General features: G+C 39.6%; 1 protein-coding gene across 2 annotated transcripts in view; it reads right to left on the minus strand.

The window, feature by feature from the left end:
• Positions 1-1,723: 1,723 nt before the first annotated feature.
• The window catches only part of PAFAH1B1 (platelet activating factor acetylhydrolase 1b regulatory subunit 1), a 68,374-nt gene continuing 44,010 nt past the window's right edge, over positions 1,724-26,087 (minus strand). For both annotated transcript variants that reach the window (XM_063449857.1, XM_063449862.1), the window contains exons 6-11: positions 14,987-15,155; positions 14,169-14,271; positions 13,032-13,260; positions 11,926-12,027; positions 6,529-6,685; positions 1,724-5,410 (exon numbers count right to left, since the gene is read on the minus strand). In XM_063449857.1, coding sequence (XP_063305927.1) covers positions 5,337-5,410; positions 6,529-6,685; positions 11,926-12,027; positions 13,032-13,260; positions 14,169-14,271; positions 14,987-15,155 — 834 coding nt within the window. In that variant the 3' untranslated portion in view covers positions 1,724-5,336. The remainder of the gene's footprint in view (positions 5,411-6,528; positions 6,686-11,925; positions 12,028-13,031; positions 13,261-14,168; positions 14,272-14,986; positions 15,156-26,087) is intronic.

The following is a 26,087-nucleotide window of genomic DNA, read 5'->3' on the forward strand; positions in this document are numbered from 1 at the left end:
ATAATACAAGGTGCATAAAGAGCAAAAGCAAATTACAAATGGATGTGGGTGGGGTGTTGTAGCATTAGTCACATTGACTATCTGAAAGGGGCCGGACAATCCTATTTAAACAAATTTTAACATAAGCAGCATTTCCTATCCTAGCTGTTGTAAAAGGAAGAGCCACCCATTTGCAAATGCAGACATGATTAGCAAGAAGAAAAAATAAACGATGGAACAATCTTGTTTACTACTTCACTACTTGTTTATGCTAAATAAATGAAACGCATGTTTTGTTTCCTCCCTTACAGGCAGAACATTCTATTTTGTACAATATAAAAATAAAAACAAAAAAAAAAGGTTTGCGTTTTTGTGTTCATGTTTGTGTAATACCAACCTTTAGCTTTCAGAATGAATGGACGAATGAAAAGCCCTTTGGAATTTCATTTGCCGTTCTATTTTATTATTTTTTTGTTTTCTAATGCCTCGAATGGCAAAAAAAAAAGAAAAATAGACCATTTACACAAAATAATGTTTTCCTACCAGTGATAAAATAATGTGCCAATAAAAGCCATTTGAAAAGTACAGTAGGCTTGTACGTTTAAGCACATGTAAAATATGGCCCTTAACATTTTTATTCACTATCCATTTAAAAGCTGCAAAGACAGCCGAATTGATGCAAAAAGTATAAAAAAAAAAAAAAAGTCACAGATCTAGTTTTATATGCATTTAATAGTTTACCAATTGGTACAATAAGATTTTTTTAATATGCAGAAAACATGAATAAATTTTGTTTTACACAGTTTGAGAGCAACAAATCTTACTGTAAAACACAATGCAGTATTATATACATTCCTTTACTGATTTTATAGGTTTTTTTTTTTTTACTGTGTCACTTTCTGTTCAGTAATTTCTTAGTCATTTAAAAAACAAACAAAAAAAAAAAAAAAACATCCTTACGAAAATGGACACTTTTCTTCATGTCCATGTCAAGGGTCAACTAAATTGAAGAAAATTTGTTCAAAAATAAACTCAAGGTAAGGAGGGAATGGAGAATTGGACAATGGCAGCCTGAAGAACAATAAAGCAGCCACTTACATGATAGACTGGAATAAAGTTCTGTTTAGATGAGGTCCAGTTGTGACTTGTAAATTCATACTTCATAAAAAAAATGAATAAAATAAAGAATAAAAAAAAATAAAGATAAATTTGACTTGTTTCCACATAGTGTATCTTTCAACAAACTTGGTTTTAACCTGTGTGCATTTACAGATAAAAAGGATTGCAAGTGGTTGTAAGTGCCTTACTGTTAAATAATTAATAACCTATTTCCCCTTCCCCGTTAAACATGTCAAGGTTCATAAAGCCACCACTGTACGACAAACAAAATATAAACTTTAAATAGCATTTTTGTGGAGGGCATTGGTGGTTTGTACTTAAGAATGAGAATCGAACAGGCGGTTCACACATAACATAAGAGAGGCAAAAACAGGAAAAGTAGGATATGACAAAAAAGTAGACAGGGCTTCATGGGCCTAATAAAAGCTCTGAAACTACAGCACTGCTCCACAGGCCATGGACTTTGAATTGCTAGTAACTAGTTTCTCTTTGATTAGTGCCTGGGCACATCATTGGTCACACCACACACAAGCAGGACGGTTTCATTTTCTAAAGTGCAAAATGCATTAAGAACACCAATATCCTTTACTGTAACCCTCAAATTTTTTTTTTCTAAGAGTAAATTTAAGAGCTAAATATTTGCAATACTAAAAATTATACAGAGGAATGAATTGGTTGTTATGCGGCAAGGGGAAACACAATGTATTTACAAAGAAATTAAACATCCATTTGGAGGTTATAGTAAACATTTGGTGTGGTGATAATCTTCAAAGCATTAAACAGTGGAAAGTCTGACAGCTCACACCCAAAACAAGCTGTGCATTTTATTTGACACTTTTGTGGTGTTTGCCAACCATTTCACAACATTTTTGAAGTTTCATTTTGATATGGATAGCTGTAATATTGCCCTTTCCTACTTTTAAAACTCCACACATCATTAACCTTGATTGATTTAAGACAGTTTGATAGAATAACAAAATTGGTGTTGCTTTTCCAAGAATGACAAATGTCGCTGTTTATACTGGTCTACGTTTTTCGAAATTTTGATCATGTGAATAATTTCTTGACAACCCAGACACACATCTTAGTGATTTCATCAACGCCAAAATATTTTACTGTTCAAGTGAAAGCCTTCATAAAGGCAACTGCATTATGTTCAGACTTGTTAATTTATTGACAAAATAAAAATTACAATATACACAGTGAAGCAGAAGGGGGAGGAAATATTAAGGCACACTGAAAAATCACATCAGCACTGGGAATCAACATTTATTTAGTGTCAGAAGGCGATACTCTGAGCACCCATGTGGCACTAAAAGATTAATGCTGGCTATCAGCAAAGATCAATGACAGCTACAAAGTGTTTGTAAGAGGGAAAGCTATAAAATAGATCACATATTGAGATCATTGTAAATGATCATTGTAAATGTTGGTTAGAGTTTCAATTTAGAGCCACAATTCAATATATAAAATATGATTAACTCTATATTTTGTTTATTCAAAGGCATTTACATGATGTTGAATGACTATGTCGAAAGACTAGACAAGTAAAAACTGAATAAAAGGGACTATAAAAGCCACAACTACCCTCCCTTCTTGTGTAATTATTTGAGAATGCAATAGTCTACTGCAGGTGTAGGCAACCTGTGGCACTCCAGATGTGGACTACATCAGCCGTAATGCTGGCAAAGCATCAGGGGTGGTGTAGTCTACAACCTGGAGCGCTGAAGGTTGCCTACCACTGTTCTAACGCATTGCTAGAAGTACATTTCTTTCACCAAGCTTCTAGTCCAGATCTAAAGGCAAAGAATCAAACAATGTAGAATTCTACTGGTTTACATATTAATTCATATCACCACACCTACATCTGCACCAAAACAGTAGATGTTGTCTTTAATTATTCAGAGGAGTATTATGTGTGAAGTTGAACTTCTACATTTATCATGTAAACGGATACTTTTAAGTTATTGTTGTGCCACAACAGTTGCAAAAAGATGTACAATGAGAACAGATTACATTATTTCAGCACGTTTTATATTTGTTTTGGGAATTTTAGAAATTAGTTGGAATAAAAAGGTCAGAGGAAATAAAGAAGAAAAAAGAGTCAGGTTATTGTTTTAACACAAATGATAATTAGATGATGGCAGTTAGTAAAAAATAAAGGAATTGGTTTTAGAAATGCAACTGGCATAAAATCATAGTTGAGATTACTTGAAGGGAGACTTGCATAACTGAGCCAGTGGATTTTAGCAATATTATAGCTAACATTTTCAATATATACAATGAGTGCACAAGTGTCAGGAGAAAATAAGTAAATGCTGCTCCCCCTCTTCACCCGCCCTTCCCCCAATATTTTTGATTTCCTTTTATTACAAATTAATATTTTTTTTTAAGTTGTCTTACTGTGGTTTTGTTGCCAAGGTTCCAAAACCACTTGATAGCTGAGGTGGCAAAAATACAAAATATTACAAGTTTTAGAAGTAAAAGGTAACATGCATAACTAACAAATGCAAACCAATACAAGGATTGTAAACGTTTGTGAAAACATCCAGCTTTAAAATGTAAATGACCAAACAATTGCAAAACTAGAACCAGGTCTTTCTGTGTTTTCATGATTTAAGCTACAGAAGTCAGGTCATAAAAACCAAGTCAGAGGTGGCTACCTCTTCATTTCTTGTTATCAAAAGGCTTGGCTGCACTTTAGTACAGGTGGTAGCTATCAGAGCAGCCAGATAGATGGAACTCTATAGACGCCAAAAACCTTTCAGAAACCACAAAATGACAGTGGTTTGGCAATGTCGATCACTCATTAACAGGGAAAATAAAAATCTGTCATCCACCAATATGGATATTTATCATTTATTTGAAAGGGCACATGCTTAGCCACATATCGATTTTTAAATAGGAATTTGAGTGAATTTGGTTTCCCAAAACAAAAATGAGAAAGAAAGTTATGGAAACTAGTATCTGATGGGGCAGGTGTGTAGTTACTGTAAAGAATCCTCAACATTTACATTAATCAATTGCAATAGGCTATGGTGAAAACCACAGGCCACTATTTTTTATAACTTACTACAGTTAAATATTAGCAAGGGAAAAAACTGTTCTGTAGGAGTGAGATTCAAGAATTAAATGGTAGGAAACCATGACAGGAGTATTGTAGCGTCAATGCTTGAGTAGAGGCAAGAAAGGTTTCCAACACTAATAATCAAATGTTCCATTACTGGGATCCAAAAGGCTTTGAAGTGTTCAACAACAAAATATCCACGTAGCCTTTGTATTGTTTAATTTAAAGTTCGAATTGCAGAACTGCCGAAGCCCAAGTGATCTCTAGAGCCTCTAGAGGGAAAAGGCATGATGGTAGCTAACCCTGAGACACACAATGAAATAAAGAAGAGGTAAATACAACAATGTTTTACACATGCAAAGTGGCTGTAATAAAGTACAAACATTTATGGAGGTAACTACTTTAATCTTGTGACAAATTTGTTGCATAATTCATATTTCACCTTTGATGACAAGTCTTTGGTTACCATCCAACAATCATTCCCTTGAAGGCCATCAACTGTGTAATGCCCCTGAAATACCCTAGGTGGCGATTATTAGATACTAATCAAATTGAAAAAGAGCCAAATCCTTAAAAACCAAGTGGGGGAAGATTAATATCCTGCATCATTAAGTATTTAGTGCTATGTTCTGCAGTAATCATTACTTACATAAAAGACAAGTGCTGCCGCATCACAAAAGTTCTCCTATTCTGCGGACACTCCAATGCAAAGGGTGAGTTTTTAAAGCCCACTAAAAGTGTAGCAGATACACATTACTTTTCAAAAAAGCCCCACAAATGTGCTTCTGAAGTGAGTCCACTGATCTAGGAAACCACAACTGAAGACAAAAATAACATCAGGCATGATCCTGCAGCTGGAGCAAGTTACATAGTCCGCTTCTCTGACACCCCAGAATTACCCAGATCTTGCCTCTTAGGTCTGATGTGACCAATGCCTGCCCGTGTTTTTAAACCTATGGTACTTCTAGACAACGTATGTAAATTTACAGTATACAATTTGGATTCACCATGCATGAATACTTTTTGTGTAACATTTAATAAGCTCAATCTACATCCAGAATAATTTACATGAAAGGACAATAGGTATTTAACAGAGCTGAATGGGTAACCGTGGTATCTGAGTGCATCCAGAGGAAAGGGAATAGGCGAGGGGACCCAAGGTGAATTCAAATCAACGACACTCCCACACTTTTACTGTTTGATCTACGCTTCCAGTGACCACGTAAGGTGCAGTCTTATGGAAATCTGAAATTGGAGCACAAGATAACTTTTAGTTAGTCACAAATGTTTTTGGGAACAGTATATCAATGGAGTGGGGTAAAAAAATACCACTAAAGGAAGATTGTGGTTTGTTTTGTTAAAAAAAAAAAAAGTGCAATGACAAAAGTCTGCATAAGTTTACCTACAGCAGTGTTTAACCTAAAAACAAGGACATAAAGCACTATCATAAGGTTTTCAAAATAATTCAAATATACATAAACCATAAGAATGTATGGTTCTAATACAATACAGCCTAACAGGGTCTTTAAAGGACCACTCTAGTGCCAGGAAAGCACACTCGTTTTCCTGGCACTAGAGTGCCCGGCTCTGGAAAGGGGAAAGGGGTTAAATCTTACCTTTTTCCAGCGCTGGGCGGAGAGATCTCCTCCTGCTCTCCTCCTCCGAGTCGGCTGAATGCGCACGCGCGGCAAGAGCTGCGCGCGCATTCAGCCGGTCACATAGGAAAGCATTCATAATGCTTTCCTATGGACGCTGGCGTGCTCTCACTGTGAAAATCACAGTGAGAAGCACGCAAGCGCCTCTAGCGGCTGTCAATGAGACAGCCACTAGAGGACATAGGGGGAAGGCTTAACCCATTCATAAACATAGCAGTTTCTCTGAAACTGCTATGTTTATGAAAAAATGGGTTAACCCTAGAAGGACCTGGCACCCAGACCACCTCATTAAGCTGAAGTGGTCTGGGTGCCTAGAGTGGTCCTTTAACAACTCAAATACTGCACATTTCCTCCATCTCCACAATAAAAATATGCTGCTGACGTTAGAATACATCCAAACATTTATTTGCTAAAAATGAGACTATTTGAAATCTGTAGAATTGCTTTAACTCCTTAAGGACACATGACATGTGTGACATGTCATGATTCCCTTTTATTCCAGAGGTTTGGTCCTTAAGGGGTTAAGTGAAATTTAAATCAGGAAATAAAAATTCTGTTTAGTAATTTGTAGAAAAGACTTCGAATTTAGGAACCAAACATTTTTTGACAGAGAAACAAACCTAAAGACAGATATTGATGTCTAGAATAATAAAAAAATACAAAATGTGTGGGAATTAGCCCCCTATGCAATGAAAAAAATATTCTTACCCAAAGAGGTAACAAAGTGTTCGTGCGCATTCAGGGTTTTCATGCATCGTTTGTTCTTATAGTCCCAAATGCGAAGGGTCTTATCATCGGCACAGCTCAATATAAATTTTCCTCCCGGATGAAACAGAATGCCGCGCACCCAGTTATCATGGCCAACCTGGTGATGAGGGGGAAGAAAAGAAAAGTTACAAAGCATTAAGAAATAACCAACTTATAATTACAGTGTAGTGACAAGATGGTGGATACCTTAATAATGAGCACCCTAAATGTAACTTGCATCTTTGGAGATGCTGTTCCAGCAGTGGTCTTGCATTAAAATATGTGGATTGTAACATGGGTGAAATAGTAATTTCCTTCTCTGTAATATAGTGTTACTTACAGGAAGCATGTACTGTAGCTATTGCCAGCCAGTGCACAACTCTCTGCCAACCCTGCACAATATACAAAAAATAACTTGCTGAGTACCTATGCCAGGCTGGAATTACAATGCCCAGATTGATCCCAAATGTCAGTGGTTATAGATTATGCAGTTTACATTAAGTCATGTAAACAAATAGCAGTAATTTTTTATTGCAAAAATACTGTGCCCCAAAAGTAATGCAGCCATTCTGCATTTAATGCTACACATTTTTAGAACATTTGCCCGTTTCACATGAAGTATACAAAAAAAAGTTAAAGGGAGACACTAAACACCAAAACATCATCATCTTCATATAGCATTTTGGAGCCTAGATGCTGCCCCTTTCTTAGGCATTGTCAAATATAGCAGTTTACATTTTTTTCTAAAACAAAACCACTAGAGGAACTTCCTCAATACCTTTGATTTTCAAACATTCATATTCACCATCATCATCACACACAGTATGACAACATTTAAAACCACTACACACTTATCAGAAAGTAGCAATAGATAAGCAAACAGCAGCGATTGCCAAGCATGTTCAATATGCTTTATTGCCAATATTTAGAGTTCATTTAAATATTCCAATTTTAGATACGTAAAAGACAGACCATATTCTGAATTTATTCCACAAATGTTAGATACAGGTTTCTGGATGACTAAGCTGTAAACCAAGATCATGCCTAACTGAAAGCCAATATTGTAAAGTTAGTTACTGCAGGAGCAGGTTTTACAACTTCACAATATCATTTTAAGGTTAAGTAACAAGTTAAATGTTTCTACAATAAAGTCACTATAGTCCCATTCTTTATAAGGAATGAGAAAATTCCACCATACCAGGATATACATAATATGCCATTGGTCATTGTTTTTTTTTTTTTTTTTTTTTTTTTTTTTAACATATTTGTGTTTGTGTTTTATAAGAAACAAGGAAAAGGGGGGGTTCCACATTGTAATACATATACAGTAGCAGTATACATTACATGGTAGTTTGCGTTAACAACGTCTATAAATTGGGACAACACATATTGCAGGTCTTGCATTTACGCATACAATATTTAGTACATATGTCCGTGTCATTACACATCTCCACATTTCGCTATATTACAACATATTGTATGTGCAGGGTCACCTCCTGGGATTAATTCTACTCAATAGTTATGTCTTGGTGCCCGCTTGTGTTTTGTGTCATGGCATACCTATCGCTTGTCCCTCATTGGTAAGCGTGTGTGGAATATGGGAAAACCCAGGGAAGGAAGTGAACTCATCTTAACATAAACTTGAACTTGATCTGGATCTGGGACCAGTAATGAATGCAAAGTGAACTTCATTTGGGTACGCTCAGCTCGGTTGGGACTTCTGTTTTGTGGTTATGTTTTTATTATTATCGGACCTGGCTTGCTATGCTGTACCCGCCCCTCGATGCGTGAGCCAGTCATGCCATACCCACCTCATGTTGTTGTGCTTTCCCCTTCATTCTAAGAGCCATGTTTCATATAGACAGACATATCTAATTTCTTTGAGATCTCTTCTATGGAGGGGATCGCTTTGTCCTTCCAGTGAAATGCTATAGCCATTTTAGTGACTGTGAGAAGGTTTACTATCAGAGGGGTATGGTGCTTCTGGTGCAGCGTTGGCAACATATGTAGTAAGTATCCTTCAGGTGACAACGGCAGGGTAATGTGGGTTATCTTGTTTACCAGTGTTTATACGCTTAACCATAGTGGCTGAATGTCTTGGCATTCCCAGAAGACATGTAACAGTGTACCCTGGGATTTCTCGTACCTCCAGCATAGAGGGGAGACCAAACTATACATCTTTGCCAGTCTGTGAGGCACCATGTACCATCTCATTGTGATTTTGCTATATGCCTCCCACATAGAGATGCTGCTAGATGCCCTCTTGGTGATGGATATGGCCGTGTGCCATTGTTGTGTTGTGAGCCCTTTACCGATATCCCTCTCCCATTGTGTCATGTATTGGAGTTTGTGTGGGGTAGCAGCTTCCCACAGGGCATTGTAGCACAGTGCAAGGGGCTTGATGTGGCGGGCGTTTAACAGGTGTTGTGGGCTGTAAGCTATAGGTCTGAGTCATTGGCTTGTGTATTGGCCTGTAGGATGTTCTTGACCCTTAGGTATAGGAATAGGTCTCTGGAGGGGAGGGAGAATTCTGCCTGTAAAACTGTGAATGGTTTTACTACACCTTTGTCAAAAAGATTTTCTACCTTCAGGATACCTTTTGCCAGCCACTTGTGGACTTCTAGATTCGGAGAGTGGGTCTGTAGTGCTGTGATTGAGACAACCTTAGCAGTTCCTTTGGGTCTAGTATATTCGAGGCCCAGTTTCTCCAGGCCTGTAGAAGTGTCAATGTGCATTGTAGGATTGTTTTTTTAATGAGGGTCGGGGCGCCCACCCACAGAGCTTGGGTTATTTGTGCCGGGTGTATGCAGGCATCTTCAAAGGAGAGACAGATTGGGGTTGGTGCTATCTCGGAAGCTCTGAGTAGTCTTAGACCTTGAGCTAATAAGGAGGCCTGGTAGTAGAACCGGACATCGGGGAGGCAGAGACCTCCTCTAGTGAAGTGGAGGCCTAAAGTCTTGTTTTTAATTCGCAGGGGTTTCCGTTTCCAGACGTGCGCGTTTATAAAAAATTGGAGCCTGTGAAGGAGGCGGGCTGGCAAGGTTATGGGGATGGTTCTGAACAGGTAAAGTATGTGCGGGAGAATCATCATCTTAATTGAGTTTATGCGGCCTATCCAGGAAACCTCTAGGTCTTCCCATGATGTTAATTGTGTTGTGAGTTTCTGAATCAGAGGAATATGGTTTTCTTTTTGTAGGGTGCTGATTGATTTAGTAAGTTTAATCCCCAAGTATGATAGCGACTTTTTCCTCCAGTCGAATGTATATGTGCGCTCAAGTTGTGTCGTGAGGGTGTGCGGTATTAGAATAGGGAGAGCTTGTGTTTTTGCAGTGTTGTTTTTGTAGAAGGATACTTTGCTGTATGTGGCAAGGAGATTTTGCAGCTGTGGGATAGAGTGCTCTGGTTTTGTGAGGTATAGAAGAATATCGTCGGCAAACAATGCTAGTTTCTGTTCGCCCTTTGGCGTAGATATGCCCTGAATTCCTTTTGTTTGTTTTATATGCCTTATCAAGGGCTCTAGGCAAAGAATAAAGATGAGTGGGGAAAGGGGGCAGCCCTGTCGTGTGCCGTTTTGTATGGCTAATGGAGTCGATAGGAAGCCTGTACTAAAGATTTTAGCAGACGGTTCTTGGTACAGGGCTAGGATGCTGGTTATGAACTCTTGGGAAATGCCCATTTGGGCGAGTGTTAATCGCATATATTTCCAATTTAGGCGATCAAACGCTTTCTCAGCGTCGAGCGCTAACAGGACTCCCCCTTGATGTGTGGAGTGGGCCCATTCTATGAGGTTAATGAAGTGTGTGGTGTTGTCGCCTACTTGCTTGCCCGGGACGAATCCTGCCTGCTCCTCTGAGATCAAAGTTGGGAATAGAGGTTTAAGTCTGTTTGCTAGTAGTTTAGCATACAGCTTGATGTCTGCGTTGAGTAGGGAAATAGGCCTTAGGTTAGCGCAGATCGTCGGGGATTTGTTTGGCTCGGGTAGCATGACTATAAACGCTTCCAGCATTTCTTTAGGGATTTGCCCAGTTTGTTTAATGTGATTTAAGAGTTTGGTGATGTGCGGAAGTAGTATGGTGCTTAGTTTGTGGTAGTAGTAGTTGGACGGCCCATCCGGGCCAGGCGATTTATGTTTAGGTATACTAGCGATCGTGTTGGCCACTTCTTCACAAGTGAATGGAGCTTCTAACAGCTCATGTTGTGCTCTTGTAATGGATGGGAAGTGGGTAGTATTCAGGTAGCGGGTGATTTACTCTTCAGATGGTTGGTGTGTTTGGGGCATTATTATTTTTTTTTTATAGAGCCAACAAATTCCGCAGCGCTTTGCAGTGGGTGTACAAACATTTAGTTGTAACTAGGCAAGTTGGACACAGGAACAGAGAGGTTGAGGGCCCTGCTCAATGATCTTACATGCTAGAGGAAGTTGGGTAAAGTGACACAAACGGTAAGAATAGTATTAGACTAATGACAGTTGCAAGAGAGGAATCAGTCGGGAGCTATTAACAGTTTAATTGATACGCTTTTATGAAGAAGTGGGTTTTTAATGACTTTTTGAAGGAGTGGAGACTTGGTGAGCATCTAAAAAAGGAGGGAAGTGAGTTCCACAGCAATGGTGCAGCCCTCGAGAAGTCTTGAAGGCGAGCATCAGAGATGGGAGTACGGACAGAAGAAAGACGCAGAGCTTAAGGGCCTAGACGGACATACTTGTGTATTTGGGAGGATAGATAGGTGGGAGCAGCATTATGTAGAGATTTGAAAGCAAGAACCAGAATTTTAAATTGAGCTCTATATCTATATCTTACTGGAAGCCAACTGACATAAGGGTGAGGCGTGGGAGGTGCGGGCGGACAGGAAGATGAGCCTCGCCGCCGCATTCATTATGGACTGTAACTGTAAGTTGGGAGCATGTAAGACCACTGTGAGGAGATTACAGTAGTCAAGGCGAGAAAGGACAGTGGTAGATGATAGTAATTCTTAAGGGAGTGGGTTTAAATAGGTGGACAGTGTGGCCTTCAAAAGAAGAAAATGATTGGGCAGGGGGAAGTTATGATTGGTTGAAAGGTACATTGATGGGAAAGAAGGGTGCCTACACCACCTCCTTTACAGTGGAGTCTGGGAGTGTAAGAGAATTGTAGCTTACCAAAACAAAGAGGCATGAGTAGCGCTATCAGTGGGGGACTACCAGGTCTCTGTAAGTTCAAGTAGTGTGTTATTAAACCTGCCGGTAAGAATTTCTATTCTGTATGTATATCTAATTCCCAACTGAAACAATCTGCACCAACCCACAATTTTACATATCTGCCCTCCAAACATCTCTAACTTTAATTCTTAAGATATAACTTGAAAGACTGTTTTACTTACAAGTGTCATTAGGCACATGCCTGTGCTAATATCCCACATCTTAATAGTCTTATCTCTTGATCCAGACAACAAAAACGGCCCAGGCTTACCACTCTTCTTAGTCTGAAAGAGGAAAAACATGCAAATTTATAGCTATAACAAAACAGAACAACTTACAAAAACGTAAGTGAAATCATGCATGCCGATAATGCTTCTAAAGCCATTCTTTAGGAGGAGCCATCTCTTCAGAAAAAAAAGCAAATTAAAATACCATTTATTTTTTTACATTTTATTTTAACAGTATTTTCCTGCTGGTGTGACAGGGAAAATAGAAAAAATAAATAAATAAAATATATATATAAAAACTTTCTTCTCATATTCCTCTACATCCACTGAATCATTTATTTGTGAGCATGCTGAAAACACACAGTAAAACAAGGTAATCTGTAACTTTAAGACTAAGCAACTTTTAAGTGAAATGGTTTGGTAGCTGCACACAATAAGCTAGTCCTCTACTCCATTAAGCCACTATACTAAAATAATCATTTCTATAACAAGAAAGGACAAGCCATTTTAGAAGGGCTCAATTTTGGAAAGTCACATCAATAATGTTTAATGTACCATGTACTTCTGATTTTTACACAATTCATTGTCTATCAATTTAGGGGTTCATTAAGTGTAAAAGCTTAAAAAAAATTAATACGATATTACATGCTGATGTTGTCTCACTCAATTTCTGTAAACATGTGTCCTATTATATCAGAAATCTGGATCTCTCAAATTTGGCATGAAAAAGGCAGTGAATTGGCTGGAATTGGAACATAGCACAGTAAGTAAATGTCATTCCCAGATGGGGCTGTTAACACTTCCTATATTAGTAGTGTGTCTCTGGCATTAAAAGGGGGTATGAGAGTTCGAGTCCACAGCACGGCCCTGTGCGAGCGAGACATGGAAACACTACTTGATTACATACTTTATGTACGCTAAATCCAGCTGTACATTATTTGGCTTCAAGTGGTGCTCATCATGGGAATGTTCCAACTGTGCTGCTATTTTATTAAAAATGCAAAATGAGCTAAAGCATAACACTAATGTCCCTGCCTTTGTAAAAATACAAGATTTTGTACCTCTGATCCTGTTGCATCCAGTATGGTAGAATAGGAACTTTCAGGAGCCCAAGAAATACATTCTACCACATGCTCATGCTCTCTAAGCTCTGCTTTGCATTCTTTTGTTGCTACCACCCAAACTCGAACTGTTTGGTCATTAGAACAGCTGGCAATCAGTGTACCATCTTGATTGGGCCTCACCATGCGGACCCATTCTCTGTGCCCTGTGAAAGTCTTCACAGAATACCTAGAAAGTAAAACATACATTACAAAAATATCTAAAGGAATCTACAAAGTAAAATGTTTATAGTGATTTGGGGGAACACTGAATGCTGATCAACTGTGAGGAACGTGAATGTTAAAAACACTAAAAACTTCAGTTGCAATTGTGGTATGAAAAAAAACAAAACTTAATATACAATGAATGAGAACACCAGATTAATAATAAAAAAAAAAACCACATGTATCATTCCCTCATTATGATTAGTTTCAGCAGATCTCTCTATTTCTATCTATATACCCATTTCAATTTAAAATGGCAGCCAATCAATACCATATCAGATAATGAAGTAGTATACTGTGAGGAAATTGAATGTTTCAACAATATTTAAAAAGACATTTGCACTAGTTTAACAAGTACTTAATTGTATTTATTAATGGTTGGTTGGTTGGTTAGAGCCCTCTTTAAAAGCGCTGGATTAGGGACATTCTACAGCAGGCAAAGTAAAGGTACTAGAGGTTGCCTAGAGATTTCAAGGCAATATGCACTGAATTTAAAGTCAAACATTCCAAGCGTAAGGAAGCTGAACAAAACCTGAACTATTCTAGAATGGTGATGATTAGAAGTGGAGTTTCAGCAGTTTCCTAATCTGGATAGATCGCTGGGCAGAAAAGGCTAATCCCTGGAATTTGCTAAAAGAGAAATGCAGTGTTCTTTTCTCATTCTGCATAAGACCTGGGGAAATCGAAAATGCATCTAAAAACACTAAAGCAAAATAAATGAATAAATGTATAGTTCAAGACCTAGACTGAGCATATTTTTTGTTTATTGCATTAGTAAAGTCTTTATAATGTATTCAACAAAGGTGTCAAAATAGAACTAGGCATAATGCAAATTTTAAATTAACTTTCAGTTAGAAAACAAAACATACTAACCCAGTCTGCACATCCCACATCTTAATGGTTTTATCCCTTGAGGCAGACACTATATGATCTCCATTAGGCATGATAGCTACTGACGAAACATTGTGATCGTGACCTAGGAAGAAAAATAAAACTATTAGATCTAACTGAATTTTGCACAGAATGTTGTAATGTATGCATGGTTTATTGTTAAGGAACCTTCTGTTCAAAGGACTAGGCAAAATATAACACTTATGGCTGTTTTGCCACTAGAGGTCTCACTTGCATCACAATAAGTAGTCAGTCATTTGTGCTTTTCGGTGTCAGGAAAAACTCAATATGTTGTTTTCTCTAGTTTTCCTTGTTGCTCAGTTCTTGGAAGATCTCTCTATGTTGACATCTGATTGCTGAGTGAGGCATGGGGCCATATTTTTTTTTTTTTATAAAGATTTAGTAAACAACCTACTACTTCTGCTAGCACAAAGTATACATGGAATTTACTAGTCTAATTTAAAATATCTGTACCACTGCCATCCTAGAGGAAGCAGCAAACATGTATTTGTAACACTTGGCAAAATATATATCCTAATTTACACAATCAAATTTGTGCATCTATAAAAGAAACATTCATAAATGATAAACGATTTCTAATTCCATTGGCAGTCAAAAAGTAATTAGATCCCCAGGGTCTGCAATAAAATATTCGTAATTCGCTTGTGGTCGATGATCCACATTTTAGATTAACTGGGGGATATTAGGCCAACTATGGTTTAGCAGTGGATGGTAGGTAAGGTAATACTACAGTTCCCAATAACAGACAGAATCTTATAAAGTAGGTCTAATGTTTTTACCATGCATAGTTCTGATGCATTCAAATCCTTGGAAATCCCATAACTTGATAGTCATATCAGCAGAACAGGATGCCAGAAGCTTGCCAGAATGGTCAAAAGAAATATCTTGCACAGAGTCTGTATGTCCCTTGAGTGTACGTTCAAAATCTCCTGTCTCATAATCCCACACCTACCAAGAAGAGGGGGGGGGGGGGGGGGGGGGAGGAAAAAAAAATTCGGTTAGCACCAGCTCATTGCTTGGCAGATTGTGAGTGCTTCTATTTGCACTCTGCAGGGCAGTCTGGCACATCTTAGAATAAATTAACTAGGTTTCAGGACAAAGGAAGCTGGCATTATTCTAAGAGGGTTTTTAGAGAACTTGACTGTTTTTCATATTCCAAAAGAAGAAGAAAAAAAAAAAAAAGGAAAAATAAACATCTCTATGCAACTGGAATTAAAATAATAGCAGCTTGATTTGAAGACAACAGTGTTTAACGGCAAAATGGTTTTGCACTAGTCAACCATCTGCTCCAACAGACCAAATACAGCGAGAAGAACTGGGCTAATTATACAAAACTTTTTAATATTACATCAGGGCTTGACAATATTGTCTGGAATCTAGGAGCCAGCTAAAAAAGTTAGGAGCCAGATTTTATAAAACTAACAAAGTTTAATTCACGAGAAATATACAATTCTCAAAGGGACACTAGTCACCAGAACCACAACAGCTTAATGTAGTTGTTCTGGTGCATGCCGCCTGTTCAATGTAAACACTGCCTTCAGAGAAAAAGCAGTATTTACATTGCTGCCTAGTAACACCTCTAGTGGCAGTCACTCAGACGCCACTATAGAGTCCTGTGTCAGTGCTGCACCTTTGTTCAGCGTCTCCACGGAGGTTTCATATAGAAAGCATGCGCAATATCCGCCCAATGCTTTCCTATAGGAAAGCATTGGTTTAGCGGAGATTATCTCACCCATGAAGACAGGACAAGCCGTGGAACACTGGCATGGCGTGGGAAAGAAGGTGACTAAACACCTCTCTCATGTTCGGAGCGGCGCAGGTACCTAAACAGACACAAGAAGACGCGCACACACACTGACAGAGAGACAAACATACACACAATTTCCAATTTAATTTGAATCCACCCAGCCTCCCAACCTTTGGTAGAGCTGAGTGGACTTTCCCTGGGGTCCAGTGGGGCTGCTCGCTCATCCTGTGTGTGAGGGAGCAGTGATTTTCAAGCTGATCCCTCTGCTCCCTGTAGTGATACCTGGGCCGAAATGACGGCATATTCCGGCTCCCTGCATCATTAAACAGCGCGAGAGAGCAGAAGGGAGCCGCTTGCATATCACTGCTCCCTCGTGCGCTGCCCTAGCCGACAGAGATGCTCCCAAGGACGGCACTTGCACGATCCTCAGAGCAGCCGCTCCTCAAGAAGAAAGGACTGCTCTATTGTTCCCCCATCCTGCCTTTAGCTAAAGGGCTTCAAATCCCATGAGCCCGAGAAGGACCAAGGCAAGTAGTCAAAACATTTTCAAATTGTTTGACTACTTAGTCTGGATATGCTCAAGGACACACCAGGCACCATAACCACTACCAGTCTTAAAATATATCAGACAAATTAAGTTTCGCAAAGATGAAATATTCACTCAATTCAGGTCTGATTCCATAAAATTTAAATACTCTACGAAAGACAAGGTTTTGTGGATCTTTCTTTTGGCTTTTAGACTGAATACACTTTTTACATACTTTGCAGAGAGCAGCACCTAAAAGGGGAAGTAGCATTTGGATATTAGGGGGAGATATGATTATTTTTAATAAACAGAAACCTTATTTTTGTAGGCGTTTCATCACCTGATGTTCACAGTAGTTACAAAGCTTATAGTGCAGACTATTTGCCAATAACATTCTACTACATTTAAACACATTCGGTGTGCGATTGTGACAATTTTGCTTGGTGTTTGTTCCACTGTAATTTAATGCTTTCCAAAAAGCACATCAGATGTTATACATCATTCTTTTTTTTAATAAGTGAAAAAAGTTTTACATGTATTACTATACAACTAGTACAAAAAAAGAAAAAACTCACAATAGAAATAAAAATAGTAAGTCATTAATGCTAAAATGTGTTTTATGTCTAGAATTAAAATACATTTTTGGAAGATATATGATAAATATTGCAGGGAGTAAATTATAGTTTTAGGTTACAACTATATGGAAAGTTAATTAGATAAAGTTTAGTTTTGACGAGAGAGCCGCTTTAATAGTTACAGAATTCAAAACTGCTAAAAAGTATGACACTTTATTTAACTATATTATACATATTCCACCATTTTGTTGGAAATTTCCCAGACTGCGTATTTATTACTTTTAGATAAGCCTGGGGGAGGAGCATGGGCAAAGCCTGACCCAGTGACGAGGGACATTGGTGCTGGATTCAGGTAAGTGACTGAACCCCTTCACCTATTAACCCTATAGTGCCAGGAAAACTGCTTTGTTTACCTGGAACTATAGGATCCAAATTTGGCATACTATTTCCAAGGAAATAAATAGTGTATACACACAGAGCATTTTTATGGTAAATTACACAAGCTCTGTTTGACCTAACTCAAAGATCCAAGATTTGTAATCTGTTTAACCGCTTCTCTTGAATACAGCAATACCCCAAATATCTTTTCAAGGTTTTTGAGGAACTTATAGGGCAAATTACAGACGTGAAGGTTTTAAATAGATCCTGTTTGATGAAGTGGCACTATCAGTCACCATACTAACCTTCAAACTAAGAAGGTATTTCCTACAATAACCAACACAAACTGGACTCACCCCAGTAGATGTAAAAGTGTCTCAGAAAACAAAGGCACACCATCACTTGGATTTGTTACCAGATAGAACACACAATCCAAGAGCTAATCTACCATAATTGCCGGACTATCACTGCAGAGGCAGACAGCAAAAGCACATTGATGAGCTAATCCGCATTAACTATTGCAAGTGTGTATCAGTTGTCAATTCGTGTAGGATCACTGTGTTTGGTAGTCATGGTTTTGCAATGCTGTGAACAGCCATGTTGGGCAATTACTGGATAGCCTTGGACCTGAAGTATCCAGTAGTAGTATGGCACATGAAGTGACCACTGCATTTACTAATTTGGGGACTCAGCTGGCTGCCAGTGAAAGCAAGCAAAATCAATAGGGTCAGCTGTCCTGCTTGCCTTGGATACACACCTCCATATGGCTATTTCCAAAACATCCCAGTCATGCTTTCTAAATGCACTTCTCTCCACCAACATAAGGTTGCATCATTAGTCAGCAAGTGTTCATGATAGTGTTAAATCTGTTAATTATACCTACATTAAACAAGGTCTCAACTTCACTGGAATATGAGGCGTCTATGATAATGTTAAAAAGCAGTGGAAAAGGACATGCTTGGTGGAAAAGAGCCAGTTAAAAAAAAAAACAAAAAAAAAAACACTACCTCCAGATTTGTCAATATACAATGCCTATCAGAGCAATATACACTATTCCGATTTATAAGAATAAAAATATCCTAACTCAAAAAACATACAATTCTGTACTTCCGTATAATATTTACAATTACATTATGGAAAATAAAGTGTAGAAATCAAAGTATCCCATGAATAGTAACCAATATATAGGTAACCTTTCCAAAACTGGGGACACAGTATATTTATAAACAAACCCCTTACTACCATCTTGTAATGTACAGACATACACTGCATTAAAATGTAAATCTTTTAAGCGATGGGCATAAATGTCCAGAGGCACGCATTAGATCACCTAAAAGAGACGTTTGCATAGAATGGCGCACAGACTCTCTTAAGTTTTTGGTGATAGCCCTGACACTGCATCTATCAGGCATCTACAAGGCCGATTACCAACCACTGCTCACAGACCTGAAAACAAAAATACATAGTTGGAAAGGGAAATTCATCTCTTTGGTAGGCAGGATGAGGCCAGTCAAAATGCTACTCCTGAAACTACAATATTTATTTTGAACCATACCACTCGCTGTCCCCAACAACTACCTGCGCGAGGTGCAGGGACTTGTAAATTCCTTCGTCTGGAATAATTCCAGGCCTCGAATAGCAAAGTCTACCCTCTACAAACCATTCCCACGGGAGGGCGTGGGCCTACCGGATATCGCAAGTTACTATAGAGTGGTTATCATTAGCCCAATACTATCCGCCAGCGACAGCCTCAGAAACTTCACACTGGTCTTCAAGCATCTTGCAGTGTGTGCCTCTCCATTCTTCCTACAGACTCTGGGCCCTTGGTTTCCAAATGAGATGCAAAAGTTGCTCTCATCGGAAAAGAGGACTTTGGACCACTGAGCAACAAACCAGGTCTGTTTTTCTTTAGCCCAGGTAAGACGCTTCTGACGTTGTTTGCTGTTCAGGAGCGGCTTGACAAGAGGAATACGACATCTGAAGCCCATGTCCAGGATCCATCTGTGTGGTGGCTCTTGATGCACTGACTCCAGCCTCAGTCCACTCCTGGTGAAAGCCCCCAACATTTTTGAATGGCTTTTTCTTGACAATCTTCTCCAGGCTGCAGTCATCCCTGCTGCTTGTGCACCTTTTTCTTCCACACTTTTCCCTTCCACATAACCTTCTATTAATGTGCTACAGCACTTTGGGAACATCCAACTAACTTCGCAATTACCTTTTGAGGCTTTCCCTCCTTATGGAGGGTGTCAATGATGGTTTTCTGCACAACTGTCAGGTCAGCAGTCTTCCCCATGATTGTGATTCCTACTGAACCAGACAGAGATCATTTTAAGGCTCAGAAACCCTTTGCAGGTGTTATGGCTTACTTAGCTGATTAGAGCGGGACACTGAGCCTAGAATGCACCTTTGCACAACATTCTAATTTACTGAGATTGTGGATTTGGGGTTTTCATGAGCTGTAAGCCATAATCATCGCACGCATGACATCACGGCTTGAACTATCTTTCTTTGCATGTAATGCGTCCACCTCATTAGTTTTCCCTTTTATGTTGCATTACTGAAATAGATTAACTTTTGCACGATATTCAAATTTTTCGAGATTTACCTGTATATCATACTTTCCAAGGGCCAGCATTGAAAAGCTTTGCCGACATACAGAAACAACACAGGCTACCCAATAATGCAAACTTCTCATATGTGCAACTATTGGCATGGTTAAAAAAGCAACAAATTATCTCACACAACACGGTAAACGGTCTACAGCTGATGGAGGTGAAGCAGATCTGTCTCAGACTAAAACCAGCCAAGAAACTGATCTCCACCCTACACGCCAAAAATAGCGTCATAGCCAAGCCCCAATCCTTCACCTTTACTAGGGCATGGGAGCGAGAGCTGGGCGTCTCTCTCTCCGAGAGCCAATGGACCCAAATACTCAGGGCGCACAAAAATGTATCACTGTGTACCTCGCATATTGAGATTTCTGAAATCTTTATACCGTTGGTATATGGTACCAGCACGACTGAAACGGGGAAACCCGAACCTGCCAGATACATGTTGGCGCTGTCTCACAGACAAAGGGACGATGACCCACATTTGGTGGTCATGCCCGAAACTAACGCACTACTGGTCAGGAATAGCACAGATTATACATGATTTCATGGGTATACGCCTACCCAAACTTCCAGAAATCTATTTACTAAACCTTTTCCCAAAAGGCCTAACCAAGGCTCATATACCACATTACCGTGGCAGCCCTACAAACTATTAGCAGACTCTGGCACAAGCCAGATCCACCAACACAACCCAATGTCTCAAAACGTTAGAGTTAACCAAAAGCCATGAAACAATGGCGCGCAAACATTTACCCCCGAAACCATTCATAACCTCAGCATGGATGACATGGGAGTTATACATTTTAAACACTAACAAAGATAACCTAACCATTACCACGACAGCCTCCTTAGTCCATTAGACCTCTATGAGGAGGCATGTCACCATGTCTGCAAACACCAAAACTGTAATCACCTCACCCCACTGAGGCGCTTGGAAGCCCCGTCAGCTGTGACCATAATTATACCTATGTGTATGTATAATATAAGTGTAATGAACCGAAACAATCCACATGTAACACCATGTTCTTTACACACCCTCTATATACCCCCTCCCCACCACCCCAGCACCTCCACTTGTTGTATTAAAATATAAAAAAGCCGATGTGCAGTTTATAAGGCACACAATCCAGGGAAATGTCTAATACTGTAATGTTCACTAAACATGCCTTTATTATTTCATTGTCTATCAACGACTATCACTGTACATTGGAATTGAAAATTTAAACAAAAAAAAATGCAAATCTATAAAGCAATGTAGATTGGGAAAGAAAACACAAACACTTTATTAAATATCTCAGGTTTTTTTTCTCCCCCAGAAATAAAATAAAAAATAATCACATCGGAATTCTTAAAAATGTTAGTTTGCAACCACTTCCATTGACATATTTAATTTCATTTCTGTTTATTTGCCATCGTTGCAGAAAGTTGCATGACATTTGAACAGAGACATTGTTGCAAAACCATAGTACATGGGTAAACAAACACTAATCAAGCTTCACGTCCTTCGTACAGTATCAGCGTATGCGTCAAAGTGGAGAGACATGTAGTCAGTAACAATAAGCTAAACCATGGCCAGTGTTTACCAAGTCAATGGACCAGAGATCAGAAATTGAGGAACAGTAGTAAGGCTAATCGCAGTTCCTTAGAAATTAAACCATAACTAAACAACTGTGTTGGCCAGAAAGGTTAAGAAAAGTCAAGAAGTCTATAGTGGTCTTACTAGAATGCTGTCTGCTATATATAAATGCAGATCACAACAGGTCGGGTGTGGTGACTGCCAGTAAGGGATCCGATCAAATGGCAGGTAAATGGGGACCAGGGTAAGTGAGGGGGTAGGAGGGTGAGAGTATGTCAGACATATTTATACTCTTATTATCACAAAGGATAAATACATAAAAACAGAATCTGAAATATTTTAGTCATCTCAGCCTGCTCTGACTACATCACATCAGGTTCTAAATATCAGTATTTGTTTCATGTTTTACCAAGAATACACTGAGGTTGATAATGATTTCTATTCAAGATAAGGCATAATCTCTGAAATTACACTACTGCATGACAATATTTGTGATTTATATCTAGCTTAATAAGAAGAAAAAAAAAAAGAAAAAAAAGGATAGGGGGGCAGTGCTTGACTGTTGAAGAGAACGGCCGCATGTCTGCTGAGCTCCAGGCCACGACAAGGGAAATACCCACTTACTACAACCTAAAACAGGGCAAACCCACCACAGGGAGACCCAAGTGCCCAAGCGAGCCCAATGGGACGAAGAAACAAAAAACTAAAACCAGAAAAGCCCACGAAAGGCATGGATATCGGAGAGTTATGGCTGCAGGCCCATGGCAACCCAGGCCCCAATATGGCGTCTATGCATGGCGGGTGCTCCGATTTCGATGAGGAGACGTCGGATGAGGGTGAAAGGGAACTCTCCCCGGACCGGCCTCAGCCACCGCCAACCCGATCGCAACCCCCGCCGCCCACCTTAGTCTCCACACCGGTGAGCATGGAGGCCAGAGACCTAATGGCGGAGCATCACAGGAAAATCTCGGAGGATGTCGCTTCGATCAAGGACACATTGCAGGGCCTAACGGGGCGGATTGGGACAGTAGAATATACTGTGAACACCCAAACCAGACAAATACAAAGGCTACAACAGGAGGTACAAGAGCTGAAACAGCTAGCTGGGCAGAATGATTTACGATTCGCTGCGCTTGAAGACAAACGCCGCCTGAAGCACCTTAAGGTTAGGGGCATCACAGATAACATACCAGATTCTGAATTGCCCCATGTCACTAGGCGGCTCCTCACGGCTCTATTAACCCCGAGAGTGGCCAAAGCGCTGCTGATAGAAGGCATATTTTGAGTGCCCAAGCCCGCTAGGGCCCCAGCCACAGCTACGAGGAATATAGTCCTGCAGTTCCAGACCTACAAAGACAAAACCGCAGTCCTGGCAGCTATTAGAGATCAGGCATCCTACCCTTTCGAAGATATGAATTTGACCTTCTACGCTGACCTCTCGGGGGCGACACTGGCCTGGAGGAGGTCCCTGCAAAGACTGACATCCCTACTGAGAACACAACGCATCAGGTACCGCTGGGGCCCAGCTCACACCCTACTGATCACCAAGGGCGACTCAACACACAGTACGCTGCATGCAGGAGGCTCCGACGATACTGGGGCAGCTGAACCTCCCATTGGACTCACTGACCCTACCAGCACCAGCAGACAGACACACAAATCCACCGAACTGGAGCAGTGCCAGCGCTGAGGAATTCGTCCCCAGAAGACCGACCGGCGCACCTACCACCTGAACATAATGGGACTAGAATTCACTTTTCTGGGACATTATCCCAACACACTGTACCCACCTTAGACAGCCACTCTCTAACGAAACCTTACCCTGACCTGTGATTGGCAGACCATCTTCTTTCACACACACTCCAAATTAGCGCAAGGCACCATTATAGGCGGCCCTTCAGGACAGGGACCAAGTTTCACCCAACCCTTACACTACACATCCCGGCCCAGCAGCCTAGCGCGGACGATTAGAATCCGACCAGCTACCCCCACGGGAACGCAGACCTCCTTACCTATACCCACAAAGCACCCCGTGGGGACCTCTTCACTTTACCACAAGCAGGTACCACACACCCCCCCTAAGAAAGCTAATCACACTACAGAAACAGCCTGTCACACAACTACTACACACGACACGAGCGTTCAGTAGAGAACCCTACCCCACAAACACTGAATTTACCCTATCTCTACTGACACATCATAAACGCACAATACATACATCTGGCGCCTTCACAGTGGTGTCACGTGGACCAACCAATAAATGCTGTACAAAGTTTAATATTTCTGTCTAGACAACCCGGCGAGGACAAGATCAGTTACGAACCAGAATTAGTTAAGTGCACCCTTACTATTCATTACCCGACTTATCCAAGTCTAACCTTCACTGGGAAGTAACTTTATCTTATAGGCAAAATGTATTATGGAGAACCGTTTTTCCCTCTGTAACTGCATTTACAGGAGCAGCGCAACCCGATCGCATATCACCTTTAAGCCATTTAATGCTGTAATGTAAAACATACTATTAGCACAAACTGTACTATTAACATAACTAATCTAGAACTGTTAAGAGCTGACCGTCTTATTTCATTTTATTTTACTATTACTAATTTCACAGTTTAGCTATGCTTAAATTGTATAAAACTGTGCAATTCCTCATGCCACTATCAAACTTCAGTACTTCTTTTAACACGCTGATGTGGCGTATGTCGATACCATGTAACACCCTGCACAACAAAAATAAAGAATAAAAAAAAAAAAGGATAGAAAATTCCTAAAAAAAAACAAATCTAAAGTTTTAGATTTAAAATGGAACAATATTTTCATATTTGCAATAATTTAATGATTTTTTTTGTGCACTTTACCTAGCCATAGCCAAAGAAGATCCCTTTTTAAATGAATCCCTTATTGAAATGTCATAAAATTGCCTTCCCCACATTTCTACTATATAGAAAGACAGCATAATGAGGATGTAATTTGTCAATTCTAGCCCATCTTCTTTCCTGTATTGCAAGTAGCCCAGCTTAATAAGAAGGAACAATACTGAGATGTACAGCATCTCACTGAAGGATTTGGGTGGGGAAATAAATGCAAGCAGAGAATGTGCCGCAGCAGAGCTTGGCAGAAAAAGTCACATGCTAGATGAACAAAGCTTTGTTCTGGTAAATGCAAGAGTCATCACACTCTCTGATGGTTACATGGGTCACACAATGAGGAGTGTCACACTTAGAAGAATAAAAAGCAAACAGGACCAGCGTGGTTGACATTACAATGTATCCAAGTAGTTGTCCTTTGCATACAGAGGGAATACAGTTGTGTTCATGGCAGGCTTTACTTTTTGATTATAGTAACAGCAAGTTGCTTTCAAATGAAAAATGAGTAAAAATAAATAACCTCAAAACCATTGCAAAACTAACCTGCTTGACACATACTGAGACAGCCAGCAAGAAAGATGCTAGTGTGAAAAATTGCCTTCACAAAAAACAAAAAACAAAGAAAAAGCCATGTAAACGGGAAACAGAGAGTGACACAGGAAACTGTCAAACCTGCCATCTCACAGACATGAAAGGTGATGACAAGCAATTATTATACGACTTCTGGATTAGCACACATCTTAATTAGTGGGAAGCAAATTCCAGACCAATCATTTCCAAAAGAAACAAAGGCTAGCTGACATTTTTCTCAAGACTGAAAATGGAGATAAGATGTCAATGTATCTTCAGGTACCAAGAAAGCAGCGACATGAATAAACAGTTAATATTTAATGTTTGTGCCAGCAATAGCAAGTGTATAGCATTAAATAATTTCCTGAAATTGAATGCTAGATTCAGTTCTACATAAAAACCATATGATCCCCTGGCCAAAAATAAAACAAGGCAACATGTCACAGACAGCTTCCACAAAAAGGACAACAATCATCAAATTTTCACTTCTTGCTTTTAAACAAAGATAACAGAGGGTGGCCCAACATTCATCAATTTCAAAGTACGTTTAAAAATAGAAATAAGTTTAATTAACCACTTAAGGACGCATGGCGTACTATGCGGCACTGCAAAATGTGGGCTTTGCAGCTGCAGGGCGGCACAGCACACCTCACGGACCCCCTCTTCCCACCTCAAAGGGTATACCATGACTGCCGTACGGTTACAAAGGCAACATAGTTTCAATACTACCTGCAGAGGTCCTAGTGCCCTCAAGTGTTAAGTGATCATGTCTATAGATGGGCTCATGCTACACTTTTTTTAAAGCGACAGTCAGGACAGGACCTGAAAAATTTGATTGTCCCGCTGAAATATAAATCCTAATCTATTGGCTCAATTACTTTTCGAAAAGACCTGGCACTGAAAGTTGTAACAAAACAAAACTGGATAGATATATATATCTATATCTTTATCTCGACAGATTTGTTTTGCTCCAACTTTCAGTCATGCATAAAAAATAGACTATATGCATGACAGTAGGAGCCGATT

The sequence above is a fragment of the Pelobates fuscus genome, chromosome 1 (genome assembly GCF_036172605.1).
Source record: "Pelobates fuscus isolate aPelFus1 chromosome 1, aPelFus1.pri, whole genome shotgun sequence".
NCBI classification, from domain to species: Eukaryota; Metazoa; Chordata; class Amphibia; order Anura; family Pelobatidae; genus Pelobates; species Pelobates fuscus.